The 12512-nt window shown below is 38.6% G+C and overlaps 1 protein-coding gene across 1 annotated transcript in view; it reads right to left on the bottom strand.

Moving 5' to 3' along the window:
* BTBD8 (BTB domain containing 8) overlaps nt 1–12502 on the bottom strand; it is a gene marked incomplete at both ends in the record, with an annotated part of 33379 nt that extends 20877 nt beyond the window's left edge. Inside the window, 5 exon segments of the mRNA XM_084290931.1 lie at nt 165–254; nt 3175–3292; nt 4202–4473; nt 12119–12295; nt 12390–12502. Coding sequence (XP_084147057.1) covers nt 165–254; nt 3175–3292; nt 4202–4473; nt 12119–12295; nt 12390–12502 — 770 coding nt within the window.
* Between the last annotated feature and the right edge of the window lie 10 nt (nt 12503–12512).

The raw sequence follows: 12512 nt of genomic DNA on the forward strand, positions 1-12512 counted from the left end.
ATATTACATACACTGTTTCATACTGAAGTCAAAACGGTAGTCAGGAAATGTATCAGGCTGAACAAAAATGTCAAGGCAGATTAATCTCCAGTGCTCTATACACAGCACACTTGCTGCATATTGCCTACCTTTGCTCCTGCACAACTTGAAAAGACAACACTTACCCTTGAAGAGTGATGTGCTTTTTAGAGCTTTCAGCCCAACTTCCACTCAGCATAGCAGCAAAGTAACTAGATCTGGCACATAAAATAGCCCTGAGAGAGAAAAAGTAAACACGATTCCACTAGATACAAATATTTATTATGAGACTCTTTGATAACATTGACTTAAATCTTTGCCCTTTATGCATTAAGGTGTCATCTGTATACTGCATGCCTTTTCTTCCAGTATGTTTGAAATTTTAAAATACACTAAAGAAAAAACAAAGGCAGTACTCCAAATTTTTCTCAGCTACAGATTTTTTCTAGCATGACTTTGACATTCACATAAAGTAAATCTATTGTCACAAGCATTTTCCTTTTATATAACATGAAATTGCAGATGTATTTCTTCTGTTTTATTTACCAAGTAACAGTAAGTTACTGTGTTTTCACAGCACCAGTTTGGCCAAATAGTTATATCCTGAACCTCCATATCAATTTCTCTTTATATTGCAAAATGTCTATTTATTAAAATGAAGAGAGAAGTATAAAGCTTCTCTTACTCAAAATTGGCTGGCTACCTACCAGCACGTACTAAAAAAATCAAACAAACTTAATAACAAAATAATCCAACAACTTGATGTGCGTTTCCAGCACTATTTGAGAAGAGCTATCAGTTCTGTTCAGACTTACTGTTTTGTATTTTATATTCAAAAAGCCTAACTTCATAAGAAAGGGGCTCATCCAATTTCCTTCTACTTCCTTCAAAGACAATAAAAAAAACCCTGACCAGTAGTATTTCTACCAGTATCAGAGCGTTCACAAAACAGATGAGAAAACCTTTGCAACAAGAGTTTCTTAAGGTGGAAGTGAAAGGGCCAAAAGAAAGCTAGTAGATGAGAACTGCTTTGTGATTTCAGCCTTCCAGATTTATACACCAGTTACAGTGTTAGCTCTTACACATCTAATCTGGGCTATGTTAGCTGTAGATGATATCCTTATACATACAGTTCTTTTCTTGACACCTACTAAGCTAAAATTACTGTTTGTCATGTATTTCCTGCGGCAGAAAAAGCAAAGTATTTTGTTTGGCATGAGAATACATTCTTTCATGCGTATTTGTTGGCTCTTGAAATGTTTCAGAGCACTTTTATATGTGCATAGGAAGAAGTAAGAAGGATGCTATTTATGCTCTCTTTTCTAGTTGTTCTATATTCTGGAATCTCTCGTATCTTTCTACTCCTTCCTCTTCTAGAGTCTCTCAGTATTTAAAATTAGGAACTTCTTGCACATTCCTCTAGTGATTCACCCAGAAATAATAATAACGAAGCTTTTACAGAATGCTTCACATCACGGTTTAATATGGCCACACTTAAATGGGTATTATCTCACAGCTCTGAGTATGTGAAATTCAAAAACACATACCATGCTATCTTGTTTTTGAAAGTTACAATACAGTATCATAGGGATGTTTGTCATTCTATTCCAAATAATTTTTAGTAATAAACAGGGCTCAATCAACTATAAAGACATAGTTAAGTGGTGATTTACAGGATTTATTTTAAATTAGATGGCTACTTATCAAAATATTGACAAATGTGTATTACCTAAATATATGGTATTGATAAAAATTTAACTTATAAAATATATCAAGATATCACATGAACTTGAAGTAAATTTATCTGTACTTTCCTGCTGTCATGGTTTGTGCCACAAGTTTATTACTGAACAAGTTGTGTTGCTACACAGAACTGTAATGATACAGTGCAGCACCAGTAAGACAAAACTCGGCACCTCTCTCAGAGCACTGCTCCTTACACTGTGCAAAGTCTACAGGAAGGTCATCAGACTTCATGAGAAAGTAAAGAATATGGAGGTGACTGCGTGGGGGAGGGTGGGAGCTTAAACTGTCTCCAGTCTGAGAATTAAAAAACAAAACAAAACAAAACAAAAAAAAAAAAAAAAAAAAAAAAAACAACCACCAACTTCAAAATAGATCATACTGGTGCTTTCACCACAATTATATCCAAAATTAGCTTTTTGTTATTCACTCCTACCATTCATGTGTTGTGGCGTTAAAACAAGCAACTTTTGTGCCTGTTTTAGAACTTCCTTGTTTCCTCTACGATTTACTGCCATATTTTTTTTCTAGTTAGACTACATACATGTACATTGCTCCAGGCAGTAAGTGGCCTAAATTAAAGAAGCTCTGACAACAGAATACTTTGTGGAGTTTTCTTTTGCAATAGAGTATTTGTTTCTCAAAGTTACAGCTCTAAGAACATGCCTTCTTATTAGTATAGACCAGAATTAAAACCATGCCTAACTACACTCTATTGTGGGAGTCTAACATATATCCTGATTCTGTTATTAAAAATACACAAACGTAACTCCACCACCACTGTTACGATACTTCTTCTGTAAAGATATTTATAATGTCAGTAATACAACACCCCACACTGGTTTTGTGTTGAGAAAATACTAAAAATAGTGGAGATTTTTGATCATTTCTCTGTTACTTATATACATAAAGTAAACAAAATACAGGCTCTCCAGTTTGCTACTTCAAATTCAAACAGTAAATGCAAACAGACTGATACCAGATGTACAGGGAAGACAAGAATGATACTGCCCCTATAATTTGCTTTCCCAACCTACAGAAGTCCAATGAGCCAAAGTTGTTAAATGGTCTTGGACTTTACACCCAATAAAGGCTGCTGACTTCCTGAAGACAGCTCAACTGTCTTTACATCCACATGACTGAAGTAATGAAAGTAAAATCAGATTATGATGCACAGATTCTGGAAAGCAGAAAAAAATGAAGTAATTTCAACTCCAGAAAACTTCTACCTGTATGGTAGTTTTATTCAGCACTAGTAGCTGAATAAAATAGCTGAAGTTTATGAATAGATTTTTCATTTTCTTTAGAGTACAGATGATTTTTAAAAAGTTAGCAAAGAAAGCTTACATAGTATTTATACAATAGAATATACTCTTTACAATGGCAATCTTAGAAGAAGAGTTGTTTATATACCTGTGAGCTTGGAAGTTGTGGCCTTCTACACAAATATTAATATCTGGACAACAACGCTTCTTGTAGAGCTTCATTAAGTCTTCTCCTAATACAGATGCAGCTTCTAGCTTGGAATCACCTGGAGGTGGGGAGAAGTGGCTATTTTCACTCGTTCAGTATATACTAGACTATTCTTAGGATACAACTGGAAGTATTAGTGAGAAAGAAATTTGCATGATGTCAGATTCTAACACTACACATTCAAGGTAGATGAATTTTTCCTTGTGAGGTTTTTCATACCCAGCAAAGGAACATGCGTTTTACTTGTCATTGTGAGCAGAGATTCAGGAAATTAACTGGTGCTTCACTTTGATATCTATAGCATAAGAGTGTTACAGGGACTCTTTTGTAAGATTATGTACCCAGTTCATTTCTTCTGCAAAGATCTGTTACCTTGGTGTTCAAGAAAAGTTGACTTTGAAGAAGGGTAGGATCATGTAGTGCTACCAGATTAGCTGCTTGATCCTACCCTAATGTCACAGCTGCAGCAGCCAACACCTCTAGTGTGGATACAGTCACGTGTTTCCTGGAGTTACAGACTTAGTTCACAGTTGTAGTAGGAAAGGCTCTGAAAGATTCCATATTCCTCACGAAATAAAGCACAGTGGAACTTGTATAATTTGTTAGAAAAGGAAAGGAATGGAGAGATTGTGTTCTGTGCAAGTCCCACATGCTCAGGACTCGAGTTTGCTGCATTATAGAGAAAAGACAGGACGCAATGACGACATACACGCCCAATGCCTGGCACATCCTTTCAGATTTCTGCTAGATATTGGTAGGGAACTGTTTCTGCCAAACTTCTCCAGCAATTCATTTTTTCAAAGTGTGAGAGACTGAGGTATAGCAAAGAATATCCATGTAGGTTGTGTTACAACAATAGCTTTAACTTCTTCCCTCATTTTTACATCCGTATAAATCTTTGGATAATTACTTCAAAGGAAAAAAAAACAAAACAACAATAAAGTTAAGAAAAATATACCAAACCTACCTGCCATGGCTTTGTTGCTTTCTGCATCAATGGCTACTTCTGAAATTTCCTCTTCAATAAAAGATACATAAGCCACTTCTTCCTGCACAGCTCCGCTTGGAGCATTCTGTTCAGCTGCTGTGCTTTCGTCATCCCCAAGACAATTTACATCTGTTTGAGTGTTCTGAAGAGCAGCGATGTTGTTTTCTTCTATTAATTTGGGTTCCAGTACTTTTTTCATCATAGCCAGTTCCTCTGATTCTTGAAGATTTTTATCAGATGAATATACAAGCCTAAAAGATGACACTGAGTTTACTCATGTAATGTTTTAATTGACCAACACAAAAAGTCTAAAATGACATAGTTCATTTCATGAACTAACAAAGTTCAGGAACAGAAAAAAGCTGGATTGTACAGCACTAAATCATCACAACAATACCTCTCTCTGAAAACAAACGCATTTCTGTAATGCTTCAAAAAGCATAAACAAGCATTACAAATAAAATGTATTGCCAGGTTACAGGGAACAAAGGTTTATCTCCATCAACTTTTTCAATTAACAAAATTTTCATCTGCTCTTCGTACCCCATCTACTATAATCATCTACTACAAGCAAAAGCAGAAGCAAATTGTGTTAGTAATAATAGATCACTGATTTTATAAATCTTAGCATGACTAAGAAAAGGCATTTGATATTTGATTGTCCTTTTAAAATCAATTTAAAAAATCAAAATATAAAGATCTTCTAACATCAAGGCTACAAGTACAGAACCATAGCAAGTTTTAGAGATATATGTTTTAATTTCAGAGGAAGTGCTTGAAAGCATGAAAATGTTAACAGTTAAGATTACCCAAAGGATTTTACTTTGCCCATACAGTAATTCCAGCTTCCCACTTTCCCATCTGTTTTACCAGCTTATTTTAGGCTCAAGATCTGGAACGGCTAACAAAGCCTGCAGTCTGTGATTGCAGAGATCTCATATTTATGAAAAGATGCTCTTCTTCAGCAACTTAATGGAGCTTTAAAAAGTCAATGTGAACAGATAACATGTTTTATCAGTGGTTTTATACCAGACAGATGAAGTTAGCAAAGTTTAACAAAAGGGCTACAGTTACTTTGGATTCAGTAGATATATACTTGCAGATCTGCCTCTAGTCACTCATTCCATGGCAAAAAGGATTTATTGTTTATACTGGGAACAGTAATTTGAAGATGCTGTTTGAACACTGCTGTAAAAGGGCAGAGAAGAGATAAATAGAAATCAAGAAATCATCTTCTGTAATTCCTGTATGTAAAGGATTGGATTAGGTAGAGGGTTTTTTTTTTTTTTTCTCTTCATGATACAGCTTCTTGTTCTTAACATATTAGGTTAAATTTGTTCCAGAATTTATTTTTTTTCACCTTTCTGTTGCTGTTGCATACTTGCCATGTCTTGCCATGTAAGGATGGTACAAATTGACTTTGAGGGAGAAAGAAAATTGGTTATAATAGGTACACTGCTTTGCCATTACAATAATTGTTGTTATGTTCTTGCTTTCTTTCTGCCAGTAACTCAAAAACACACTCATAGGCAATATAATAAGCTAGGCAATAAGGCAAAAACCTCTATGGAATCCTCAGAGTATTTTCAGATAATATACATAAGAAACCTTAGAAATGTGATTCTGTTATCAGTAAGCTTAAATTGATAAAAATGGCACCGGTTAGTACAACAAGGAAGTCTACATGCTGTTAAACCAAAACCAAATAACTGGTTTCTAGATCTGAAAAATCATTCTACAGTCCACTTCTTTGGTCCTTTGAGTTAAGTACCTTTCCTTACTGTGTAACAAAATCCCAAACTGACGCGTTCCAAACCACTAATGACCATGGAGACAACACCAAAAAGCAGAGAGGTGGGAAAAGGCTTTATTTTAAAAGAGATGCAATAGTTAAAATTATGAGAAATACATTTTTCTTATTTCCAAGAATATGTAGTCACTGGAATTAATACTACCACCACCACACTTTATAGAAACCTGCTAGGACAGCCACTCTTACTGTCCCAGCCTAGTTGTAAACCAGCATGAAAGAACACTGGATTTAAATGTTATCCAAATCTAAAAGCATATTCTCTACTAGTTAGGCAGCAGCCTTTTAAATCCTCCCTACTGCAGGTTCTACTTTCTAAGAGAGAGTCCTTCACTTAAAGCCCATCTGGGAAAACAGTTACCAGCCTTCTTCTCCTTACCCACATTCTCCTTATTTATATATATGTGTACATATGTATGTACGCATACATATTTATATATGAATACACATCATCCATGTCACTAGATAAGTGCTTTTTTCGAGTTCTTAAATGATCAGTGTTTAAACAGACAGGATCTTGTACATGTTGTATATATGCTGAGATTTGTAGAGCATTAGTAAAGAGATGACAAAGCAGGCTTGAACAAGTCATTAACGCTAGGAGAGAGGGTCACTTTTCTATCTTGATTTTTTTTTTTCTTATCTTAAGTTCAGCTAGCAGTACAAACTGTTAATGCTAAAGTCCATCAGAAAATTCTTGATCAGAAATACTAAAGATAGCATGAAGCCGTCAGCACACAAGTCTGACCTGTATGAAAAGGGGTAATTCTACTGTTTGGCAGCACATCAGTTTAATTGTCCTGGGAAGGGAAAAAAAAAATAAAATAAAAATACTGCAGTAACTTTAGAATAAAGGGACAAAACAAGCAGATGCCCCAAACAGGATACTTGCTTTTAATGTGGGGGATAATGCAATAAATGGACACAGATAAAACAAAGCATTTTTTTCTTTTATTCCAACTTTTACAGATGTTGTGTGCCATTTTCAGTAGAACTTGGTATAGCACATACTACTAGAACTTCAAGTAGTACCTAGATTAGCACGAAATATCTTCTGTAGCTGTGTAAAATACTATATCATGCAGTTTTACTCAAACAGTAAAGCTATGTATCATCACAATGAAATGCCAAAATAAACAAGATCTGTTACCTATTTTCAATAAAATAACACTAAAAGTAGGAGATCTCTGAACAGTTTCCTACCCAGGGTTTAATGTATTGAAATCTCCAGCAAACATTTTCATGCACTGCATTTAACCTTGGAGGGCTTGCAAAAATACTTCAGCAATCCACTATAGTGGTGAGTCCTTGTGATCGTAAGTTAGGCATGTCATGTGTGCAACCTCAGCCTACCTGAATCACATCAAGATTCTTAGCAAATCTAAAGGGAAACAAAAAAAACACAACCATCTGCTTGACAGCTCTCAGCTTTTTGTAGCCAAGATGGTTATTTTAATTGAATTGATTTATTGTGACAAGTATTTCAGTAACTTTCTTCTCATGAGATACATCTGCTGCTTCAGTGCCTCGTGCAGATGCCATTTCAATTTTGCAGTTCTATATTAAAGCTAATAATTTTAGCAGAAGAAGAATATGGCCTTTAAGCAAGCATTGTCCCAGTGAAAGGTTTCTGCCCATTTCTCATAAATTGATTTTTTTTCCCTAGTGAGTGATGTGTACATCCATGGCATTAAAATATTTTATTTTCCAAAGCAAGATATCAATGTCACATATACTGAATATACTGCTACTTGACAATTTAACTTCTCAAATTTCCCTAAGAAGTTGAGATTACATTTAAACATGGATCAAAAAAAAATAATAAAACAAACTCATTGTTTCTGTGTAGGTGGAGATAAGATTATCATTATGACTGTCTGGCATGCATTGAAAGCCTCTTTTTAAGTAAAAGAGGCATGTCAGCATGGTGAAGGTTTTCTTCTGGTTCCCCCCCCCCAGGACTCACACAACAAGATATAGTATAAAGTCTACAAGCTTCACGTAGTATCTTAGGTATTTCCTTTCCTCCCACCTTCCTTGCTTTAGCAAAGTGATTATTCTTAGTGACTAGCTTAGCTCCTGTTTATAACTACAGCAAACAAACTTTAACTGTGAATTAGTTGTATTTAAAGAACAAATATGCACAAACAAATTGTGTTGTATTTGGTACAACTGTTTTATGGAAACCTCACATGCAAGAGAAGGTCAATCTAAAAATAGAGCTAAACCATCACCCTCTGTGGTGTTGGCTTGAGGTCATGTAATTTTAGCAGGTACCCCAACCTTCTGGCTTGTTTGCCATTCCCTGCACACGTGAAAGATTCTGACAGACATGACAACAGGGAGATTGCAAGACGGATGAAACTGGAACAATGCTGTTGGGCATTTGTTGTACTAATTGTAAGTAGTTACAGCCTAAAATTTATTCTATAAAGGAAAGGTGAGTCTACAGAAAGATTATTGTCATCATGCCATCTGGTAGCTCACCTTCAAGAATGTTTTTCTCTGTACTTATACTAGATGTAGCATCCTTCTACTGCCTGATACACAACTATACAAACATAACAAGGTCAAAGCCTTGGCTGGTCTACTCTGAATCAACTGCTGGTGCTGCGCATTGATCCCTGTGGCTGTAAATGTCACAATGACAACTGTATTCCTTTGTATTTAATCCATATTTATTGCTTTTTAACTTTATCATCCTGTCATTAGGTCCTCTTCTGGCCTTCCTTAAATCACATCCCTTTAATACAAATACTGGGAGATAATGAGAGTACTAACTAGACTTTGATTTCTAAAGCTATCTTTTCCATACTGAAATGCCATATTGCCATTTTTATTTATTTATTTAAACCAGTACTGAAACACTGTGACATTATTAAGCCATTCGAAATTTCAAATAAACATAAGTGTATGAAAGGAAAAAAACACAAATCGCACACTTTAAAGTAACACACACCAGTAAAGAAACTTTTCCTTTGGTTATATGGTGTAATAGGGATATTTGTTATGATATACAATTATCCTACCCATAACGTTTCTAATACTGGTCTAAAACAGCATGCAGGTGAATATTTAAAAATACAGCAGTTAAAAATTAAAACACTTACCAAATCAAGACTGCAACTACAGGGAAAAACATCTAGCTCAGGCACAAAACAGCCTAAACTTCTACCTAGTCTATCAGCCGAGGAGGTGCTCATTTTGAATCTTACCTACATTTGGGCAGATTCTCCTCAGCTGGATGACAGCAGGCCCTGACATTAATAACATCTTGATGCTCAGTTTCAGACCTGTACTCATGATCACCACAGATCTGCACAGATCACCAAAGTATTTACTGGAGAATACAAACTAAGACAACCAAAAACATTTAAGAAAACAGCCCCCAGCCCCCACGTGTCCATAAATACAACTTATACCCCCCTTTATTTATTAGAAGTATTCATTTTGCCTTGGTAACAAACACAGAAAAAAAAAATCAACTACCCACTAGAACTCTACTGGAAGCCATTCTACCTGTATTTTAGTTAAAGTACCTAAAAGCATGGTGGCATTACAATGAGTTGAGGTGATTTTCAGTTAAGGCTGTAGACTTGCTAAAAAAGCACTGCATAGCCAAGACCAAACATTCTGTTAATTTGCACATAGGTAGATGTTTGTGTGTGCATACACGCATGTGTGCGTATATACTATACATGTATATGTTCTGCATACACCTGCTTGATGATCTATAGAATTTAATCTCTCATCTAGCTACTATTTGACCACGTAACATACATATTTTGCATACCTGTGCTTTTCTGCATTTTTAAGTGGTATGAAGTAATAAAATGTAGGTTCCAAACCTATAAAGAATTCTTTCCTTTCTCATACCTTAGCAATCTTAAGGAACAAATTCCCCTAACATGCTTTAGTTCAACAGATTATCTTTACCACAGCAAGTAGTCAACTCAAATACAGATTCTATGTAACTTCATGTACTTTTTTACCCTTCATGGGACAAAGGGTAAAAAGCAGATTGCCTCTTAGATGACAGATTATTATATTAATAATCTAATGACACGTGACAAACTGCTGTCCTTCAGGTATGCTAAGTTGTTCGCCTCTCAAGGCAGACTGCAGAACCCTGCTGGAGCAGTAAACTCCTGACAGTGATGTGCTTGCAGTTGTTGACCTTTTCTGGTTGCATTTTTGAAGATTGGACAGAAAGCTATTGGAGGGCAGAGTCAATACTACATTACTGTCATATTGACAAAATGGGGGGTGAGCAGTGTCTATAATAGAGATGCTGTACTTCTGGTGATCAACAGTTTCTTCCTGGTGTCCTCAGACAGTGAAGCGTAGGGACGCAAACAAAACAGTGCTCAGCTGCTCACCTACTTCATGCTGAGGCTGTGCAGAAAGAGCATGAAGTTCACCACATCCTCCTCCCTGCTCAAAAGTGCTCAGAAGTTTGGCAATATGAGCTGCACAGCCTTCAGCATGCAAGTAACTTGTAAGCTGTGTCCTTCCTGATTAAGAGGGACAGGGGCACAAAGAAGTATGTCACGCTGAGATGCGAGCCAAATATAGCTTGTGGGAAAAAAAATATCCCTAAATTCCAAAGGAAAGCTAAAAAAAAAAAAAAAAAAAAAAAAAAAAAAAAAAAAAAAGCTAAATGCAAACAGGAAGTGGGAATGAGATTTTTTCTACAGCTTTGATGAATGCTTCAATACTACACTAGCCTTCCACTTCTGTTTGATAGGAGAACACTATTTATAACCATAAAATCTACAATTTTTGTAGACTACAACTTTCTCTCAGGAGCTCAACCACAACAATGGGTCTTTATGAAGGTCTTTGTTACAACTCAGCATGGAGATGAAGTAGGCTAGATTCCTCTCAACCTCAAGCTGTAAATCAAGGCACTATTTTGGATTTGCTGAGATCAAAGTCATTTATATCTTAGCTGTAAGTACCATCGCTACAAGCAGAAGTCATCAGTCCAACAATGAAGCTAGGCTCTTTTCAACCAGTGCTGCTTCTTTTCCTTGGTCCAAAGTCATTTACGTCCGTCCAACTTCAGTGCTTTCTGTGGCACACATTTCCACAGTGTGCTAGCTTAGAGATTTCAAAAGCTGAAATGTCAAACAGCATTGAAGATGAAGAAAAATCAACCATCTTGCAAAATGCACTTTGTATGTCCTTCAGAATACGTGTGGAGGTTGACTTTAAGGCTTGAAAGGTTTGAGAACTCTTTTCAAAAAAGAAGAGTTGTTAAAAACTAAAAAACATTTAAATTTAGGTGAACTGTTTTGAATCAACATATGTTTTTCAAGACTTAAAAGCATGGAGAACCATGGAGAACATCTGGAGAACCTGCAATACTCTGGAGATCATTATATCCCTTTCAGCAAATGCAGACAAAGTTGAAAGCAAAGCATTCTTTCATACTTACTGCAGTTTTAATATCCTGAATACATATTTTAGCCATTAGCTGCCTTTACACCTTTAAGGAAAGGATGGATGACACCCACAGGGAGAGGTCAGCCTACGCCGTTTTTGATGACCAAACTCTACAACTGCAACACTTTCCCCTTCCTCTTCCAACTCTCTAAAGCCTAGAAGCACGCGCATTTTCTAGGCACATCCTGATGGCTTCTACAGTCTGACAGTGCCTACGGCTGTGCTCAGTGCAGCAGCACCAGCACCCCAGAGGTACCTGCCCAGGGTTTAGCAGCCCGGTGAGATGCCCCATCGCTGCCAACAGCTGGCACAGGGCCGCACACCGGCCCTCGCACCAGCAGCCGCCCGCCGCGGTACTCCCGGCTCTGGCGTCCCAGCGCGCTGTGCCGGGCCGGGCACCCCTCGGCAGCGCTTCCTTCGCGGTTTCCAGCAGGCAGTGCTGTTCTCGGCGGTGCCAGCAGCCGCAGTCGGTTTAAAGGACACATTCCAGGTTTGTGCAATTTCCCCCCCGGTCCCATTCCGAAGCCCGCCCGCACTTTCCAGACCCGTGCCGAAGCGGGCAGCTCCGGGAGGGCACCCGCAGGCTGCTGGGCAGCAGGCAGCGCGGGGAGCCCGGCCCGCCGCGGCCGCGCACTCACCACAAGAAGCGCCGGAGCTCGGCCGGTCCCACGCCGCGCAGCCGCAGCGCCTCTCGGGGGCTGCCCAGCGGGGCGAAGAGCCGCGGCGCCCTGGCCAGCAGCACGGCCCGGTGCGCCCGCAGCTCCGCGCCTCCCGCCCGCAGCGTCACGTCGCAGCGCGTCCCCTCCGCCAGCAGCCTGCGGGAGCACACCCGTACCGTTACCGGCGCCGCTACCGCCTCCCCGCCGCCTCCCCGCCGCCTCGCCTCGCCTCGCCTCGCCCCGCGCCCACCTGCCGACGTCCCGCCGCAGCTGCTCGGCCAACGCCTCCCGCAGCCGCTGTCGCTCCGCCGCCCCCGGGCCGGGGCCCCTCGGCGCGGAGCCGCCGCCGCCGCAGCGCGCCATGTGCCGCTGT

This window comes from Netta rufina (genome assembly GCF_964035555.1).
Source record: "Netta rufina genome assembly, chromosome: 8".
Taxonomy (NCBI): Eukaryota; Metazoa; Chordata; class Aves; order Anseriformes; family Anatidae; genus Netta; species Netta rufina.